General features: G+C 32.3%; 3 protein-coding genes across 5 annotated transcripts; 2 read left to right on the plus strand and 1 right to left on the minus strand.

The window, feature by feature from the left end:
- On the plus strand, positions 1,987–9,061 carry LOC109351056 (probable NOT transcription complex subunit VIP2). Of its 3 annotated transcripts, none has more exons than XM_019592383.1 (14): positions 1,987–2,105; positions 2,798–2,931; positions 3,813–3,921; positions 4,003–4,181; positions 4,324–4,699; positions 5,966–6,175; positions 6,253–6,354; positions 6,853–6,941; positions 7,053–7,244; positions 7,381–7,806; positions 7,894–7,946; positions 8,033–8,074; positions 8,393–8,537; positions 8,662–9,061. In XM_019592383.1, exons 2-14 carry the CDS (start codon positions 2,914–2,916, stop codon positions 8,719–8,721), a joined length of 2,001 nt encoding a protein of 666 aa, XP_019447928.1. In that variant the 5' UTR covers positions 1,987–2,105; positions 2,798–2,913; the 3' UTR covers positions 8,722–9,061. The 3 variants fall into 3 exon arrangements, with proteins under 3 accessions (XP_019447928.1, XP_019447927.1, XP_019447929.1); XM_019592382.1 differs by having other exon boundaries at positions 6,853–6,940; positions 7,049–7,244; XM_019592384.1 differs by having other exon boundaries at positions 6,865–6,941.
- LOC109351057 (protein SODIUM POTASSIUM ROOT DEFECTIVE 2-like) lies at positions 11,300–12,719 on the plus strand. Its single transcript, XM_019592385.1, has 3 exons — positions 11,300–11,773; positions 12,360–12,435; positions 12,548–12,719. The coding sequence occupies exons 1-3, from the start codon at positions 11,393–11,395 to the stop codon at positions 12,679–12,681; spliced, it is 591 nt and encodes a 196-aa protein (XP_019447930.1). The 5' UTR covers positions 11,300–11,392; the 3' UTR covers positions 12,682–12,719.
- Positions 17,529–20,154, minus strand: LOC109350608. Its single transcript, XM_019591833.1, has 2 exons — positions 19,952–20,154; positions 17,529–18,311 (listed from the first exon to the last, which is right to left on the minus strand). The coding sequence occupies exons 1-2, from the start codon at positions 19,982–19,984 to the stop codon at positions 17,529–17,531; spliced, it is 816 nt and encodes a 271-aa protein (XP_019447378.1). The 5' UTR covers positions 19,985–20,154.

The raw sequence follows: 21,710 nt of genomic DNA on the forward strand, positions 1-21,710 counted from the left end.
TATAATATTAATACAAATGTATATAAAAATGTAATTTAATTATTAGAATTAAATGGGTCTAACTAAAAATAAGTCTATAAGCCCACTAAATGTAGATATGGTAGCCTATTTCATGAGCATATAGTATAATAGGTCTTTAAACAGACTAACAGGTTAGACCAGACTTTTAAACAAGTCAGACCTAAGCTTTGATTTTTTTTTAAACATACTAACTGGACAGACCCAAATTCCTATATGCTATATAAGTTGGTCTGTTTAAGGCAAAGTCTCACCTGACCTGTTTCCACCCTTAGATGTGTATCAAGAAAAGATTAATACTTTGATCGGAGACACCTTCCTACAACTGATAAATACAATAGTTTGAATTAATAAATAGATCTAAATCATTAAATGTATATATAATTGATGGTCAGAATGAATAATAAATTTAAAATAATATATACATGTGTATGAGTTTATATATTATCATTATAATTTTCTTCTAGATATATAGTTTACGATGGATTCCCAAGACCCAAATCCTAAACTGTATATCTCAAAAAGAAAATTATAAAGCCAACAAGTTGAGTAGAAATAGTTTAATATACTCCCATCATCTTCTATATACTCCACAACAAATTAATCTTTAAAACTTATCCAAGAGAAATTAACATTTGAAACGAGTCAAACATATTTGACAAAAATGATATGCAAAACAAGCTTACCATGCTCTTAAAATTCGTCATTATTTTTAACAATCTATTGTAATTTTATAAAAAAAATCCACCTCTATTTCATGCTTAAGTAAGTCTTCACTCACTTCCTAACTCATAATGTAAGATTTGATAAGCTAAAAAATGATTAGAAAATTAATTGGGATGTGAGAAAAATTTATATGGAGACATATATACATGAAGATAACCGATAAAATCTTGCAAACATATTAAAAATTTATTTTTAATTAAAAATTTGTCATAAATGATAGCACCAAATAACATAAAATACATTTATCTCAAAATGTAATGTATTATATGAGTCTCCATGCAAGTTTTTATCTCTGAATCAGTGTTGTTAAAACCGTACCGGTTATCAAACAGGTCAAGGTACCGGTATTGTGATACAATAGTTCAACCAGTGGTTCAATAATTAAACTGCATGTCGGTTAAACCGGAAATACCTGCTTATATTTATGTATGTATAAACCTATAATAAAAAAAAATTCAAATAGGTATATACTCAAATTTATAATTTACTCAAAATTCACATAAACAAATAACTTTAAGTATTTAACGAATTCAAAGTATAAATTATAAAACATATATCAATCCACAAGTATTATTTAACAACCGCAAAATATAAATAAATGAGACAATTTCACAACTCACTGTACAAAACAAATAAATTTAGAGTTTTAGCATTTAACACCAAAGAGTCAAAGTTGTATTATACCGACATTATATTTTTGCACCAAATCTTATATTTACAAAGTGCGCGAGGATTACACAAAAGTCATTGAGATTACACATGAATGAATGTTAGGAATCAAAAGGTGAAATCTAAGTACGCATTGGAACCATGTGCCTTGAAATGTTGAAGAACGGTGAAAAAATGGGTCACCTTTCAATGAGTTTTTAAGTTTTTAAAAAAAAATATTTGTGTATAAACCGACCGTTTTAGTCAAATACCGACCGTTCACCGGTTTTAACCAGTTTTTGACGCTTTTAATACTTGACCGGTTCAACATCTGTACCGTATCAGTTAGGGGTCCGTTTCACCGATTTTTCGATCGAACTGGCCGATACGATACAGTTTTTACATCATTGTTCTAAATTATTAGTCTTAAGTTTAATTTAACCAATAATTAAATAATTCTCCAATGAGTAGCGAATATGGACTCGGAGCTAGGACCCGCCCCATACAAACTACTCCATAATTTAATAATTTATTATTATGTAATGTTTTTTTGGGTCCAAACTCAACCCAAAGCTTCTTTCTACTCACCACTCTCATCTCTCTCTCTCTCTCTCTCTCTCTCTCTATATATATATATATATATCGCTTTCTGGTTCCGATTTAGGGCAAAACTCACTCGCTCTTCAACTCGCACATCCTTATCTCTTCTTCAGGTAACTAAATCTTCTCAAACTTTATCATCTTCCTTCTTTCAGATCTAACGATTTCCTCACCAATTTAGGTTTCGCACTTGAATTCCACTTTCCTTTGTAGTTAATTATTTTAACTTTAAATCCTCAGCGAATTAAGGTCTATTAGATTCGATTGCTGGTCAATTTATGCTTGAATGTTTCAATTTGTAGTTAATTACTGCGTTTGGTTTAGGTTTTGAAATTTGTTTAAACCTTTTTGAGATTTTGCAGCGAGGCTAATTTTTTGGATCTTCTTGCTTTGTTTTTACGCTATTAATCGTTTGTGCACAGTCTGTTTCAACTTTATTTCCTGATTTTCCATTTTTTCTATGAATTTTATGAATTTCAATTTGGTTTAGAGTGGTGTGTGAATTATGATTGCGGTTGTGTTGAGAGTTTGTAAATTATGGGGGGAAGTGGTTTATGTGGCCACAATTGCAGTGACATTGTGTCAATATTCGGTTGTACACCACAATTTTAAACTACACCGAAGAGTTTGCACATACCTGGTCCCATTTTTTATTCATGCTGGAAAAAAGGCAATCGAACTTTGGTTTACATTTGATAACCAAAGGGGGTCTGAACTTTGTTGCTTACTTTGTTATACAGTTGGATGCTTAGAACTGAATCACACTTACATCTGATGTTGTCATTACGCAATTTTTTCTGTTCAGGTTGTTGTTTGGTTGCAAGGAAAGGCTCTCTTACCACATCTGTCGGCACTGAACATAAGAGAGGACTTTTTTTAGCAGAGTGATGCGATTTGGCACGACCGTGTGAAGTTCATGCAATGTCGGGATTACTTAATGTATTCCCTCATGTCCTATAAAGCAAGAGACTGTTTTCAATAATTTATCTGGTCCTTTACTATTTTTGAACTGGCATGGCCTCTTAATTGCTATAATTTTGAATTGTTTTAGTTGGATATTTTCACTGTTCACTTTTTCTTACTAGATTGATGTTAATGGCTTATACTGGGGTGCGTATGACTTTATCCTCAATTTTTAGTCTGAAATTTCTACATGTATATTCATTGAATTTAAGTTTAATCTCGTCGATATTTCTGATCATTGTTCTCTGGTACATGATGTTTACACCCATGCTTGGTGACTTACTTTGAGCTTTGTTGGGGATTACTGAGTGTCATCTGGCTGATATACGCTGTCCGAAATCAATGTACTATTGTACTATGTTATAGGGTTTTGTGCTTTATATTTTTGTGTTCTGGTCATTAGAATGTCTCATGAATATGTTGATAAACTAGAAATTAGAGATTCAAGAGACATGTATTCAGTGCTTTCTAAAGGGAAAATGAATCGATTCAAATGTCAGCCTATGTAGTGAGGGAGAGTTCACGAGTGCTTAAATTATATGTATCTATTTGGGACAATTATTGACTGCCAATAAAATTTAATTTGCTTCAACTTTATATCACAAGTGCTAATCATTCTATGCTTTGCTGCTTCCAGGCTGTTGCCTCTGTGTGGTTAATTCTATTGAGTCCCATGAAAAACTATTAAAAAGTAAAATTCCCGGCTCTTGTTTAATATTGCATGCCTTATGCTTGTTGGATATATCTCAGAATGAAAAATCTCTGTAACTTTTGTTGTTATTTCTTGTAAGACATTGATTCCTGTTTGCTGCATGTCTCTACAATTGATGTAAATAGTAACAAAGTTCTTTTTGCAGTCTTCTCTGAACGGATCTGCTTCAAATCTTCCAGACGGTGCTGCACGGTCTTTTGCTACATCATTCTCCGGTCAGTCTGGTGCAGCTTCCCCAGTTTTTCATCACACTGGTGGGCAATTTTTGCTGGATTTAATCCTTTTTCTTCTACGTTCTACCCTTTAGTTCTATAATTGCTAGGTTCTTGCTGCAGGATCTATTCAGGGGTTGCATAACATTCATGGGAGCTTTAACGTTCCAAACATGCCTGGTACACTCTCATCAAGAAACTCAACGATAAACAGTGTTCCAACTGGTGGGGCTCAACAACCTACAGCGAGCCTTTCTAGTGGAAGGTTTGCATCAAATAATATACCCGTTGCTCTTTCACAGGTATCTAGGAATGTATTTATGCTTGGATTCTTAGAAACTGAGAGTAATAGCTAAAATTGAGCATATTTAATTGTTCTGTCATTTCGTTTCTAGTGTTGCTGAAGGTACAATGTTTTCACTTGTTTTTCAATTATATATGCAGCTATCTCATGGAAGCTCTCATGGACATTCAGGAGTCAACAATAGAGGGGGTATAAGTGTTGTAGGAAATCCTGGATTTAGTAGTAGCTCAAATGGAGTTGGCGGTTCTATTCCTGGGATTCTTCCAACTTCTGCCACAATGGGTAACCGAAACACTGTTCCAGGATTGGGGGTATCCCCGATTTTGGGAAACACAGGTCCTCGAATTACAAGTTCTATGGGAAACATGGTGGGCGGGGGGAACATTGGGAGGATAGGCTCTGGTGGAGGATTGTCTGTACCTGGTCTTGGTCGACTAAATTTAAGTGGAAATGGTGGATCTGGAGGTTTAGGTGCGCAAGGACAAAATCGACTGATGGGTGGTATGCTTCCACAAGGTATGTATTTTGTGGTTACAAATGCATTGAGGCGGTGTGAAAGTGGTCCTTTCTCCTAAGAAATATCTGATAATGTTAAGGTTATCAGATATTTTTACATGTGTAGTTGTTGTCAAAAGGGTTAGATATTAAAGCGCTGCAAACTTGGTTCATGCATTTCTTTTACCTTTTTAATGTTTTTCTATCATGGGACATATATTATTGCACTCCTTTTTAAAAATAAACCTCTTATATCTGCCTAATTTAAGTATCACAGATGCAGTCTTTTTAGTGTTTGCTTTTAGCATTAGATGACAAGTAGTTTGAACATGTAGAATTCAGTGACTTACAATATTCAAAAGGTCAATGGTCTTTTGAGCTGTGATCCTTGGGCATACCTAAAATTATTTTCTTTATGTGTGATTTATATATAATTTGTAATAATGAGGAATAGTGTCTGTCTAGACTCTCCTGTTTGCATCAAGTCATCTGGATACAGAGTTATGTTTATCTAATATCCCCTTCATAATGATTCTGAATTTTTGTATATTCTTCCTATATCATGGAAAGTAGACTACAGTGTTGTCATTGGTGTATGGAAGCAGCCCCCAATGTCACCATGATATGATCATGTGTGGTATTAAAGCAAAGTGGCCACTGACCAAAAGGCGCCCATATTTTAGAAGATACCAGGATATAAGAAAGACATAGGAATCAAAGAGGTCACCAAGTAGGAAAAAGTGGGGCTCTGCACAGTGCAGGTGTCATAGCAGCTTGTACTTTCATCGCTGCTCTGCACATGACATGTCATAATGCTGTTATGTTGTAGACACCATTCCGTGAGGGTATATACCACGACCTTCAAACTGCAATGGTGCCACCATTGACAACACTGGACTATTGTCCTCAATAAGAGAGAGACATGTGCATTTGATTTCACTGCAATTTAGACTTGGCAATATGGGTTTGTGAGTAATCTTTATGTTATTTCTCTGTTGCCTGACTATCTCCTGGGCTTGTTTGAACTTGTTGTCACTATTAATTTGTTGCCTCCTGCTTTGCATTCTCTCTTTAGCCAACCCCACCTCTTGGGTAAAGGTTTTGGTGACTGTTGTGTGTCTGATTGTTATATGTTTGTTTGTTACTATACTTGCAATGCCCGTTAAAAGCATGCAATTTTTAGGTTTATATGGAATTTTTGTTAGATGTTAAATACTTACATTAACCTTTGATATTAAGTTGATTTGATATATTCATTAAATAGGTGACATCCACTTTTTGATTCAGGATCTCCACAGGTAATTTCAATGCTAGGAAGCTCTTATCCTGGTGCCGGTGGTCCTCTTTCACAAAGCCATGTTCAAGCAGTAAATAACTTGAACTCAATGGGGATGTTGAATGATGTGAATTCAAGTGACAATTCACCTTTTGACATCAATGACTTTCCTCAATTGACAAGCCGTCCTAGTTCTTCTGGAGGACCTCAAGGACAGTTGGGTGTGTGAAGGAATTTTTTTTCTGGATATAGTTGTTCTCCTTCTACAATAAAGAATAACCTAAGCTATAAATTTCAGGTTCTTTACGAAAACAGGGTCTTGGTGTTAGCCCAATTGTCCAACAAAACCAAGAGTTTAGCATTCAAAATGAAGATTTCCCAGCTTTACCAGGATTCAAAGGTTTGTATATTGTTTTGCAAACTGTCTTCTTTTCTTGTTGTAGAGATTAGAGTGTGTCTTGTGCATATGGAGGTGTAGAATGAAATTTATGCTTTCTCTTCTGGATGAGCTTCTGGCATGTACAATTACTTTCTTTGCTCAGCTGCATTACCTTTTTGCATGTGCTGATTGCTTTCTTAGCATTGTGAAGTATGCATCAGTATTTTGCGCCATATTAGGGCTCATTTCTTCGGTGTTTGTATATTATCTTTCTGTCCTCATGCGTTTAACTAGGATGCTTTAGTGGTCCCTTTTGTCTCTGAGGAATGAATGGTTTCTTAAATTTGCACTGATTAACCTTTGCTGACTCGCTGGAAATTACATCTCAGGAGTTGTCTATATCTGATGACTTTCTGAATATTTTTGGTTGACTTTGTCCGGTCACAGAACTGAGAACTCTGAGTGGAGGTTGGTCATTTGGCTTCACTATTTGTTTTTTACCATAATATCTGTACACAGGTGGTAATGCAGATTTTGGCATGGATGTGCACCAGAAAGAACAACTTCATGACAATGCTGTATCTATGATGCAATCTCAACATTTCTCAGTGAGTTTCATATTGTAAAATATTCAGTTATCTTATCTTATTTACACATCCGTATTTATAATTTTAATGGATCAAAATTGGTCCCCGGTCTTATTTAACTTACATCTGCAGATGGGGAGGTCTGCTGGTTTCAGTTTGGGGGGATCATATTCATCACACCGTACACAACAGCAGCAGCAGCATGGTCCTTCAGTAAGTAGCGGTGGTGTTTCCTTTTCATCTATAAACAATCAAGATCTTCTCCATCTGCATGGCTCAGATGTATTTCCATCATCACACTCAACTTATCATTCCCAATCACAGGTCTGCAAGTTTTCTACAACTGTAGATTATTGCACTTGTTTTTGTAACTAGAACACATCTCTTTAATTTTAGCTTATCTATCACCAAAGCAAAGCAAGTGTTCCTGACATTTAAAGTACTTCTGTGTTTGGTTTAGACCAGTGGACCTCCTGGCATTGGATTAAGGCCTCTAAATTCTCCAAACACAGTTTCTGGTATGAATTCATATGACCAACTCATCCATCAATATCAACATCAGAACCAATCCCAGCTCCGCAACCTTCACCAGATGTCAGCTGTAAATCAGTCTTTTAGGGATCAGGGCCTGAAGTCTATGCAAACTGCACAATCTGCTCCAGACCCATTTGGTTTGCTTGGCTTGTTAAGTGTTATCAGGATGAGTGATCCTGACCTGACATCTCTTGCTCTTGGAATTGACCTTACAACACTTGGGTTAAATTTGAATTCATCAGAAAATTTGCACAAGACTTTTGGGTCTCCATGGTCTGATGAACCGGCTAAGGGTGATCCAGAGTTCAGTGTGCCACAATGTTATTATGCTAAACAACCTCCTGCTCTACATGTGAGATGCTCCTTATTGTGCTTTATGATTTCATTGCTATTGTTGTCTTCCCTTTAATTTGGCCTAAGTCTTTTTTGTGTAATGCAGCAAGGTTACTTTTCAAAGTTTTCGGTGGAAACGTTGTTTTACATATTTTACAGGTTCTTTTTTATAACTAATCTTACTCTGTTTCACACTGATTTGCTTGATGTTATCAATTAAGCATAAAGTTCATATTCTTTTGCAGTATGCCCAAAGATGAGGCACAGCTATATGCAGCCAATGAACTGTACGCATCCTCTCACATGCATCCTTTTGTTGTATTGTTTTTGGATGATTTGGTCTTAGTTCGAAACTATTTTAGGATTATTATTACAGTTCAGAGATTCTTGGCAAAAGTATTTCCAGTTTTGGAATAATAAACTGTATGAGTGGTTTATTAAATTTATGTGGATAACACATCAACCCCTCTTTGAAAACTGCTAACCATTCATGCAGGTGATTATTCTAGAACAAGGTATTTGTCTAGAATTTTTAAATTGTATTTCTCCTAATTTATGCTTTCTCCACACAATAATTACTGACAACATAGAGTGGTTGCTTTCAGTTACAAACGAGGGTGGTTTTATCACAAAGAGCATCGCTTGTGGTTTATAAGAGTTCCCAACATGGAGCCGCTTGTCAAAACTAACACATATGAGAGAGGGTCTTACCACTGTTTTGATCCAAGCACTTTCGAAACTGTCCGGAAGGTTAGTTTTTATGAACATATACTGTATTGTTGAACACACCCTCCACAGTGATACATGATATTGTGCTCTCTCTTTTGGAATAATTTGGTCCCATTTAGGCTTCTAATGTACAATCTCTTTGCAGGATAATTTTGTTCTTCATTATGAAATGTTGGAGAAGAGACCGGCATTGCCCCAACATTGAGGAGGAAAGAAAACCTTTTCCTTTATTATGGATTTATGTTGTTAGGATGTTAGTCTCTTTGAAGCATTAGTGTTCCCTCAATTTGGTATTTCTCTTACAATCTCTTAAATCATGTTCAATCAACATTGAGGATCTTTTTCTCCCCTGCCTTAATATGGATATTAGTTTAGATAATAGACCTTAACATTAGGATAAACCTAGTTGTCTGGCTAATGCACAGTAATATGTAAGAAACAAACTATTGAGGCAGATAACAAGGGAAATTCCTGAACAATTCTTCTTTACTCTTTCTTTTTTTGAGGTTAATTTCATACAAGGTGAAGGCTGTGATGCTCTTACTTGAGTTTGGAGCATGGATGCACTGAGAACAAAATGTATTCTTATATCGGACATCATCAAAGAAAGTTCCATTTTACCCTCATCCCCAACTTTCCATCCTAACCCTAAGTCGTTCACCAACCTCCACCAAGTTCCATCCCTACTCATCCTCCACCCAATCCTAAGCCACCTGACTCCACCCCGAGAACCCCACACAACCGCTTATGCTACAACCATCGGTATGCAAACAAAGTTGCGTTTGATGGGTTTGATTCTGCACTCTAGAGATGTTTTTGTTTTTGTTTTAAACAACAATGCTCAGTAAGAATCACAAGCTTGTTACACTTATTAATTCAATCCATAGAAGTTTACTTATTTAATTCCTTAGTCATATTTGATAATCTATTGGACTACACAGTGGTAGAACCAGGAAAACATCTAATAATTTTTAATACATCAATTGCATTAATAAAAAGAAATATTATAAGAGGTAGCAAGTTCACCAAGCTAATTAAGAGTTAGATCCATTGGTTAAGATGCTATGCCTACAAAATTCTATCAATGCATTATGTATGTATCAGAGAAAATTTCACGTATCCATTTTCTTCTTCCTGCAATTAGAATCTATCATCATGTGAATCAAACCTTGTTATTATCTTCTAAACTAATTAGCTTCACTAAAATCCTACGTATTATATGGATTAGGTATCTTTAATGTATATTTTGTTTAATCAACATCAGAATTTTGTTTACATTTATTCATAAAGTGCAAGCTCCATCTAACTTGTTATGTTGGGTGTTCATTCCTAGCATGCTAGTACTACTCTAATCTTCTTACTCATAGTGTAATATCTTATATTGTCAGTGTATATATCTTTTTTGATAATTAATAAGCAGATTAGGTACATCATCTATAAAATAGTGTAAAATACTGTGCAAACAAGGTTGTTTTTAACCGAAATATTCCATTGACCTACTGTCTCGAAAACATGAAAAGTACTAGTAAACAGAGCCCAATGTGAAACAATCATGTCCCAATAATGAAGTTAGTTTGTTATTCCTGAAATCTTTGTTAATTCCGAAGCTTATGATTGTAATCATGTCACAGCAATTATGAGCACAACTTCTTGATCCCAGCAATTGAAAAATAAAAAATCTCCTTAGAATGTCCAAGTGAAGGAGTAATTCTTAATGTGGTTGAATATTTTTTATTTTACTTGATTATTTTTATAAAACCTTATTAACTATTATGTGAATTAAGGAAATTGATTAGTATGATTTTAACCTTGAAATGTTTAACAATGATTTTTTTTTCTTTTCAGAGTTACACTTATTCATTTTTATTCATAAAATGTTTTATAAAATGGGTAAAACCAAATTCTCAAAGGGGTGTATAAGGACATGGATGCAAGTAGTGCTTACTAATATTTGTATGGGAGATTTATGTGTATCCATTTGGTTTTCAACTTTAATTATATATTTATATGTTTTGCAACCATAAAAATAAAATTATTTTATAACCACTAAAAATCATTATGAAATGATAAAAACTAATTATATATAATCACTCTAGTTCTTATGAAATGATAAAGACTAATTATATATAATCACTATGGTCATTATAAAATTGTAATATATATATATATATATATATATATAATATTTATTAAAAAATAAATTAAGATACTATGAGCAAATATCATCCCAACTCCCATCATCATCATTATCATCATTATTATTATTATTATTATTATTATTATTATTATTATGATGATGGTGATAATGGATATGCATATTTTCTAGTAATTTACTTTTGAAATACTCTTAACATTAGCTGCACTGAAAAATATGTAGTCAACACTGACAAAATGCAAATGTTACACTTTCCGGATACACATTTTTCATGTTTAAATTCCTTAATGGCCGTCTTTCAATAAAGCTACAAAATATTATTAGTAACACAACTTTGAAATTCTGCATGAACCACACATTTTCCAGTCTCATGAACTACTTTATAGTTTCTCTATTTTGTTTGGATGAAGATAACATGTCTTAACTTGATATTCTCAATTATGTATCGTTCAATAATATAATATTATGTAATTTTCTGTTATAAAATGAAAGGTCATATATGAATGAGTATTTTTTACTAACATAATGAAACAAAAAATTTAAATTATGTGGAACTATATTATTGGACGAGATATGATTAGAAATATGGAGATATGTGATCTTATATTGTCCTCCCTCAACTTTTATATCAAAAGTAGTTTAGTCTGTATCATTAACAAGTTTTTTCCACCCTTCGTTTTCTCTTCAACTTCAAACTTTGTATTCATCCATACTATTCCTCATGAAAGGACTTAACATGTTATGTTCTTCATCTACTTCCACAAGAGTAATCTCTAGCATAGACCATTGTTCTATGGTACCAAGAAGCACCAAAGGGTACCATAATATTAGAAGAAAAAACCAACTTGGTGTCCCTTGCTCATCTAAATTACCCATTAGTCCTAAGACTTTTTATGAAAAGCAAAGAAAGAGCACAACAAAAAAGATCAAAAATAGTGATGCATGTAGAAAGATATCCATTCAAGTTAGAAAACTAGTACTTAGTACTCCTAATAATGGTTCATCCACAAAATATCTTCTTAGTGATTTGGTGTCTCATGAGTCTGATAAAATCACAGAAATTGCTCTTCCTCATAGTGAAGACAAACCCACCAAGGAGAAGGTACATGTATTTTTTATTTTTTGTTGTTTTTCTTTAAAGAGATTATTTTGTTTGAAACCTCAAATCAAACATTAATTTGATTATTTGAGATGTCAAATTGGTTCTTGAAATTGGCATTGTTGGTTAATTTAATCTATGATACTATGAAAATGTTAATTTGGTATTTAAGTTTGCATATTGTTAATAATTTCATCCAAAATTGTATGATTTTTACACTGAGCACCTCTTTTGTTTCAAATAGTGTGTTACTCCATGTGTCACTTACTTTAATTGATCATAAAAATGTTTTATTATTAAATTTTAAACTTAAATATATATTTTCAACTAATAAAATTAAATGACACAGGGAGTAACACACTTTTTGGATACAGCAAAAGTTGACCCGATTTTCACAGAGAACTAAATGAGAGTTTGATTGACTAATGTTTTACAAAATTAGAGAGTGAATGACAAAATATACCTATTGTATCAACCTCATTGAAGTGTTATTCATTAGACATGCATTGACTTGTTAAGTTATATAATAATAATGATGATGATAAAGGACAAGTTACTTTTTTTTTGCATTTTGGGTCTAATTAAACAGGTTGTGGTTTTGAGGGTGTCATTGCACTGCAAGGCATGTGAAGGAAAAGTTAGGAAACACATTTCAAAAATGGAAGGTGAGTTTACATATTTTGCAGTCCAAAATTAAACATCAAACTTTTGAAATCTACTTTTAAAAAGTAAAATTTTCTTTTAATGTAAGTTAAGTGTCTTATGCTATGTATGTAGGAGTAACATCATTCAACATAGACATGGAGTTGAAGAAAGTAACAATCATGGGACATGTGACACCATTAGAGGTTCTTGCAAGTGTCTCCAAGGTGAAGAATGCACAACTATGGCCATCTCCAACATCTTTATGAGTTATTAATTAACATTAATTATTGTTGTTTGATACATCTATTGTTGTTTATTAGATATCTAAGTGAGGTTATTGACACTCTCAAGTATCAATTCATACTCACATTTAATTTGACTAATAATGATTCTATATTTTGGAGTGTCAATAGTTCCATCGTATATATCTAAACCATACATTTTGAATAAATTCATGAAAATTTAATTCATTAACACATGATTAACGATTTATATGAGTTTAGAACCATGGTTATTTGAGAGCTAGCTCATATAAACTATGTGTTGCTCTAATACAATCGCTAGAAAAGATTAAAACAATCATTCATGAGTCTCAATCTCTTCTCTTATATAAGCATGATGAGGACCTTATGATTGTTACATCTATGTGTTGTTTTTCCCCACAAACTAATGTGTGATTGCTAGAAGCTACCCTTTTAGATAATGTGTGGATACAAGGAATGCATGGTGACACATTCTACACCAAAATTTTCATTCTTCCATATTTATTTTTCAGCTAATGTTGGTGGGTCATAGTTCATTGCCTCTTATTTTTTTTTTGGTACTATCAAAAGTATTCTCTCACCTTTTTAAGTAAGGAACTAATCCATTTCGGGGTTCATAATTGTCCCTCTCAATAAGTGTCGCTCACAGGAATCGAACATTTGATATTGGGGATCCAGTAGAACCTTACACAGTTACACTACTAGATCATCACCTTGTTCATTATTGCCTTTTATATTAATATGACAATTACAATTCAGAAGCCAATTACCTACCCTTCCTACTTAATCAATGTCATTAATGCGTGCTTAAGTATTGATTTTGCTCCTATAAGTAGTGACTGTGATCTACTATAATATGAATATAATGGCAATTCAAGTCTCACATATATCAAAACTATTACTAATTAAGTACCATGACTATTTTTTGTTTAACAAGGTTTCCACTCACTTTGTATGTATTTGGTAAGGAATTAATCCATTTTTGGATATGTGATATCATTCCGAGTAAGCATTGTATACAAGAATCAAATATTTGAAATTTTATTTTATATGAGAGTCTAATAAGATCTTATATCTTTAGACTAACGTCTTATTAGTTAATTACCATAATTTTGATCCCATTTAATATTAGACCTAACATCATTTTAACTGCATCATCTCACAATTCAGTCATGATTACAAATCAACATCATAAGAAAATACCAAGAATTAAATGGTTATGTGGAGGAACCAAAATATATTGACCGCAACATAAGAATGTATTGTAAGATCATTGACCAATAGTCCAAGACACAAATCATTATTGATTTGAAGTTCAATAGTTAAAAATGATGAAAATGTGATATAGATCATTAGTCCAAAATCCTATAATAATTTTTGCCACAACAAATTTCGAAAACCAATATCTAGTTTAAAAAAACCACACTCCAGCTTGCATGGCATTAACTAATTAACTGTAATGGTTGTCACCATAACTGAATGCATCAACTTTAATTTAAAACTATGCTAGTTACTATAGGGAATGGACATAGTATACTATCATTATCATACTATGGGTCATGAAATTTATTAAGGTCCCAACATTGCTGGCTTCAATTTACTTTTTTCTGTACAGGTTGTACCTGGACAAGGATCTGCTATCCCAAATTATGTCTCAGATCTTGTCTCAGACCAATCCTATTATGCCACGTCAGTTAAAAAAAATTAAATATTCATTCTACTCAACAATTTTCTAATTTGTTTAACAAAAAAAGTTGTTCTATAATCTCTTACATATACCCTTCAGGAAAAAAATAGGGTTTCACAATTTATCTTTTCTCATCTCCATTTTCTTTACTAAAAAATGGAGGCTTAGCATTTTGTTGTAAAATGCCTTTGTGAAGAAGAAAAAAACATGATTGTTAGACTTACAGTAAACTGAGACAAAATGCACTATTTGGATAGGAGGAGAATTATATCCTTCAACTTCATGATTTGCTTAATATATATGTATATAGTGTACTATCTAATATATAATCTTAAAACAATAAAAAATAATATATAAAGTATCTCGTGTTATAAGGAAATATATTATCTCTTCCGGCCACTAAAATCATGATACATGTTTTATTTAATCATTTTATTTAAAAATATTTCTAAAACTTAACAAAATATTAAACATGTCATATTTTTATTGGTTAGAGAAGATAAATTATCTCATGATATGAGAAAATATTTTATTCTCTTTTATAAATATGCTACTACTCATAGGGTAGATAAGATAATACCTATCCCTCACCCATAAGTTATTATTGTGTGTATGATTATTTATATCATTCCTATTGAAGTAGCTAGTTTAATTTCCTATGATGGGTCTAGGGTGACATTACCCATATAGTGGATAGTTCCATGCAACTTTTTTGTTTATGTTGGGCCTAGCCCCTTCCTTCCAAAAAAGAATATCATTTATAATTAATATATAGAATAAATAATAATGTTGGGCCCATAACTGGGCTGTTAATGGGCCTGTATGAATGAATGTAATGAAATAACTCATTTAACATGTTCTTCTCTTTCCCTTCAAAACGCACCGTATCGCTTCCATTTATTGTTCAACTTCTTTCTCTTTCAAATTCAACTTCCATTTCTATTATTTCTTCTACTTAGTTAGTTACTACTACTATTATTACTTTTTACTTGCTTCAACTATTTACTCTCTATTATACTTCTTCCTAGTTTTACTATTCTATTATATCTTTTATATTTTATTTAACACCTCTCCAACTTTTAAAGTCTCCGCTTGCGAAAATAAGTGTGTATATCTACTCTCTATGTAAATCCAGTATGTTAGAGTCTCGTATACCAAAATTATATTTTTTTATTGTTAGGCTTATGGATTTAGACTTTACTTTGATATATGACTTTGTCCTTTTTATAATTCCCTCTTTTGCTTTGGGATTATGGACGTTGCTTCTTTGTGCATGTTTAGCCATATGTTACACTCCCAAACAAAACAAACTTGTTCTGTTTCTCTTTGTATATGTTGTTTCCTCTGATGCCAATCTTAGAATGTTTCACAACAACCAATATCTTCTAATGTACAGGTGGGCCATCCTCATGATTCATTAGTTTAGAATCTTACGTAAATACTTCATTTATTTGTTCTCACTTCACCATATTATTAGGAAGTAAGTAAGGCCTGACTAGATACCAAAATGTCAAAAGTTCGATTCCTGAAGCAACACTTGTTAGGAGAGACAGTCATGCATCCCGAAAGGATTAGTTTTTCAGCTGATGATTCAAACTTTGGATCCTACAAGATACTTTGTTTCGTAAGTCTATGCTTCTCAGAATATACAGTTGACCTTCTTTAGTATTATTGAGTCCATATCCAATGTGGCATAAAAATAGTTTTAGTTGGTAGTAGCATCATTTTGTTTGTTTGTAAAATTAGACGAAATTTAATCCAAGTGTTCAAATCCTAAAGAAATTTGAGTCTTGTGTTTGTCTTTAATTTGCAGTAAATGCAATATATTCCTTTTCTTGGATTTATCAGTTGTGCATTCTCAGAATTTAACTGCTTCCTTTGCATGTTATTAACGGAGATATATACTAGCCATTTTATCTATGCTGCAATTTGTAAATTCAGTTCTATGCTAGTTTGAGTTTTCAATGAATGTGTTCTTCATAACTGCATTTTATTGTAGATATTTTTTATGCCCCTTTCTGTTTGCTTTGTTCTTCTCTTCCCCTTTTATTTATTTATTTATTATTTTTCACTTCAACACCCTAGTTAAACATATGAAGCATCTTTATGTTAATCATGTTTAAAGTTTAAACAGACCACTTCTATTTGTAATTTTTGCAGGGTGTTTTGTGACGAATTACAATCACTATGTACTTCTAATGGATTTCTGGGAAAATGTAATCTTTCTCATTTAGTTTGATCTATTACTTTATATTATATATTCATGCCAATATTATTCTGCTGGAAAAACTCATGATAGCAATTTTGAGAGTCAATATCAATGAACATTATCACGTATTTGCAAGGATTCTTTTTGGCCGGACACATTTTGTTAGCTTAGAACAAAAACACCAAAATGGAGTCCACTTTGTTAGCTCAGGGAAGGGACAGAAAGTAAGAGTCTCCCTTAGGAGAAACCAAGAGTAATTCAGGAATGAGAGATAGTTTAGGATATCAACTAGAGCCATTTTCAAAACATGTTTCTCAGAATTTTCCCAGTGACATGGAGAATGAGACTACTTAGGAAGCACATCTTTTTGTCCTACAAACTGTGTCACTTTATGTATCATTACTCATTTGCCGTGATGGGTTAGAAAAACACTAAGTTATCAATGGTTTTAATGTGATTAAGGTTGTCTTGCATGATGGTAATTTAGAGACAAAAACATGTCATATGCCAGCTGATTTGGCTCAATATACATATGGATATGATTTCTTTAGAAAAACTCAATATACATATGGGTTAGAAAAACTCTGTATTTTGATTGTTTCTTTAAAAACTATAAATATTTGTATGTTACTACTACAATTTTTTTGTCTCTGTCCCTAAAAAATTATATTCAAAGTAGTAAATTGAACGAGTAATAAATTGAAAGGTCATATTTGTTTGGTTAAAACCAAAATGAATGCTAACAAATAGAAATAAAATGGAACTAGTAATCTCAAAATTAAATTTTCAAAAACCTGCAGAGAGAAGACCCACATTTTCCATTTTCCTCAAAAACCAAAAAATGGGTCTACCTATGACACTTAATCAAAATCCGGGTATGCCATTTACATCATCAAAAGTTGTAACTTGTAACTCCATTTACAAAAAAAAAAGGAGAGGAAATTTTTATAAGAATCATTGATCCCTTTGTTGTAGTAAACATGTGTTGTTGAATGAACCAGAGATGTTATCAGCAAATTTGAGCATAGAAGGTGATGACACAAATGTTGGTTTCCTAAATGAATTCCAAGTATTTGCAAATGCATTGAGTTCAATCTCAGGTGTAACAAAATCCTTCACCACCTTAAGAGGTGGAACTTTTATAGCTTGAATTGGTGGAGGATTTTTCCAAGTAGGAATTGGTCCTGCAAGAAGTAGTGTCTGAAGTAAAGGACCAGCATCCATAACAGCATCAAGTAACTTTCCTTGTTGTGGCAAAACTTTCCCTTTGGATAGAAAATCAATAACATCATTTGCAACATCAAAACAAGGCTTTTCAATGCAGCCATTATGAACCAAAAGTTGATGATTTTTGACATACCCACCAAAGTTATGTGAGTCAACAACAACATTATTATTATTATGTGTCATGTTTGAAAAATCATGAGGAGAAGAATCAATAGGAGATGAAACATGTGAGAGACTATTTGATTCTGTGATGCTTGAGTTTGCTTTAGTAGTTGCATGAAACATTACAAGGCTTTCAGGTTGATGAACTTGAAAAGATGATTTTTTGAATTGGTTTGAGGTTAAAGGTATAAGCATTGGGTTGGTCATAAGTTTCTGAAGCTGTTCTCTTGCTTCATTTCTCTCTTTGTAAGCCATATTCAATAGACCAAGCAATTCTGTCTTCACTTTCTTCATGTTTTCAAGTTCAATTGTAGCAGCCAGAAGCTTCTGCCTCAAATCCTCAAAACTCTACACTTGCAAAAAAACAAGGAATTATATTGTTAATGAAGTTTAGAAGTAGTTCCTTACACACATAAAAAAAACACTTGAGCAATTTTGTATGAAGTAATCTTTTTTTAATGAATATCAATTATATAAATAAATAGAGATTCGTTGTAGAAATAGATAGAGTAAACTTAACCCCTAACCAATAACCCATAACCCCTGACCCTAAACCCTATGACCCTAACCCTACCCCTACACCTAAACCCTACCCTAGCCCTAAACCATAACCCCTGAACCTGAACCCTAACCCGAAACCTAGCCCGAAACCCTAAATCTGGCCTTAACCCCTAATCCTTAAACACTGAACTCTGAACCCTAACCATGAACCCTGACCCTGACCCTGGTCCTAAACCTTGGCCCTGGCCCTAAACCTCAACCTTAACCCTAAACCCTAAGCCTTAACTTTGACCCTAAACCCTAACCCTTACCGGTACCTTTAAACCCTAAACCCTAAATCCTAACCCTAACCCTTAACCCTTAACCCCATAAGCCATATGCCCTAACCTAAAAATAATAATTAATTTTTAAACCCTAAATCCCAAAATCCCTAAATACCTAAATCCCAAAACCTTAAATCCTAAACTTTAATATATTTTCATTGGCGTGGGATATGATTTGAGTAAGGGGAATGATTTTTTTCTATAGAAGTAGAATCAATATGGATATTTAGTGATGGGAAAACATATAAAGGGAAAAGCGGGTCAATGGTGAATAATTTCTTCATAAATGAGTATTGAACCAGATAATTGTAAAATAAATAAATAAATCAATGGGAAAAAATAGGATAATTTTTTAAGACAAAAACTAATAATGGACACCGGTAATTAATGCGAAAAATAGGTCTCCATAATAAAATTCTGATTCATGCAAAAGATTCAACAAAGATAAAAACAAGCACATGTAAGAGACCGACCAAAACGTCACTTCACAAAACTATGTCCAAACTCATTATTCTTATAGTCAAGAAAACGAGAACAATATGCTAGGTACTTAATCTACTAGCATGTGTTGTAAAATTGTTTATAGAAAATATAGTATGCACTAAATATTAGAAAATGTTGATCTTGATCAAATCACTATTCATATATATTTTATAATTATTTTTCAAAATACATTTATTTTTATTTTTAGATAGTATTCGTGCTTATATTGAAATAGCTTTTGCCAATTTTTTTGCTACTTCGAAAATTTTATGACATATTATGCCACTAAACAATAATTGGGAGATCTTATATTATGAAAATATCATTATACTTAATATAAGAATGCTTCCACACTCAAATCTGCTTCAAAAGAATGAATAAGCCTCCTAAGACAAAGCATGAAAGTTTCATTTAAGGGAAAAAAAGGACAAACTAATAAAAAATGTGAATGTGGGTTCCAGTTATGGTGGAGTTTTAGAGGGGCAGAAAATGTTTCGGAGCCATCAAATACAATTATGAATGATTCTAAAATCTTATATTATTCTTCATTCCCATCTAAAACTTAAGTAGTAAGCAGAACATAAAAAGGAAAAAGACATGCATGTAGTATGTAATTAAAAAAGATAAAAGAAGAGGGAAAAGTTGAAGTATGAGGGTGAAGGGAATTGTACAATGACCCACCTCTTGATAACCAAGTAGGGAACCCACTTCCATTCTTCAATGCTTCTACTCTTTGTTGTGACAAGAAAATATTGTAGAGAAGAAAAGTTTTGACTAAGGAGGTTTATGAAATGGGTATTAACTCTTATTTATAGAGAAACATTAGATAAGATAAAGGGTGGGAGGAAGAATAGTAGGAGAAAGTGGTGCCTGCTTTTCTAGTCAAGTCTCTATCAATGAAATTTAATTTAATACCAAAAAATTATTTTTAGAAAACTTAGGAGTTTCCATTTTCTATTTTTGTGATACAATTTCATAATCCCAAAATACTTCCACCAATTGTAGATTTGAGAAAATAATAGAAGTTTGAAGTGGTGCTAATTATAATAGCAAACACAATCTAGATATATACATATACTTATATGCTTTTATAAATAGAATGAATCTTAATTATTAAAGTTGATTCGGTGATGCTAATTTAATGATTTAATTAATGGGTTGATAATTAATTTCAGATAAAATATATATTTTTAGACAAATAAGGAGTAATAAGAGTAACAATTATGTTATGAGTTCAAATATTGGAAAAAATCTATTTGTTATAGAGTAAGACTGTATATATCTATCTTCCTCATTCACACTAAGTAAGAACCTCTTGTATTGGATAGTCCTCTAACAACATATGTTCATTACTTCGTTATGACCTTTGGGAGCACATATGTTGTCTCACACCTTGTGTCACTCCATGTACCATGGGCTTATAATTGGTTAGAAAAATATTTAATAATTAAATTTTCACTTCAATATATTTTTTCTGACCAATCACATACTCATAGAATAATACAAAGTATTGGACAACAAATGTGCACTCATAAGCTTTCATACACTTTTGTAGTATCTAATTAAATGTTTTAATGTATTATTGGCATAATATTCATTGGAAAAGAAAATGTTAGTAAACATTACATAAATAAGTAATTTGATTATTTTAATGATTAAATTTAGAATTGAATTATTTATAATAATAATTATTCCCATGAAGTATAGAGCTTATGGTTTTAAAAATGAAAATAACAACCATATTAAGAGGAAATGAAATTTTTTTAATGAAAAACTGAATGAAAAAAAACATTTCTTAATATCAAACAGAAGTTTCATGGTCGGCGTTTCAAGTATTTTATATATTTTTTGTTCCAACCTCAAAAGATTAATAGCCAGAATTTTCTTTCTTTATTCCAAACAAATTGTATGAGCATATTTCCATTTCTCGTTAACATTATTTACATGTCAACGTATAACCAAATGCTAGCAATATTGTATTATTTATTTACAGTCCAAAACAAAGAAACTCACTTGGGATCATTATCAATACATTAATTAAATATGAAGTTATCAACATTAGATTGTGTTATAGAATTTTTCTTTATCTAACTGGGAAACCTATTCAACTATGCATAGTAAGTAAAATTCATTAGTATTTCTGTTGCAGAATAATAATAATTAATATTTGAATTAAGAGCATCTCTGTAGTTCACATTATTGGTTGAAGTAGGAAAACTCCAAAATCACAAGATATATAATAAAACTAGAACATAGGACAAAACTGCTTAAATTAAAAGTAACATATTCTCAATGCAATGTATCTAGTGACTCGTAACATGCATTTGTGTGTCATTACATGTGTAAGCAATCTTTAATCTTATCTTAATAATTTGTTAATTATAGTGTACATCCAAAGGTTGACCCTTCCACAATTCTCACTACACAAATTAAAAATTAT

Source organism: Lupinus angustifolius, chromosome LG06 (genome assembly GCF_001865875.1).
Source record: "Lupinus angustifolius cultivar Tanjil chromosome LG06, LupAngTanjil_v1.0, whole genome shotgun sequence".
NCBI classification, from domain to species: Eukaryota; Viridiplantae; Streptophyta; class Magnoliopsida; order Fabales; family Fabaceae; genus Lupinus; species Lupinus angustifolius.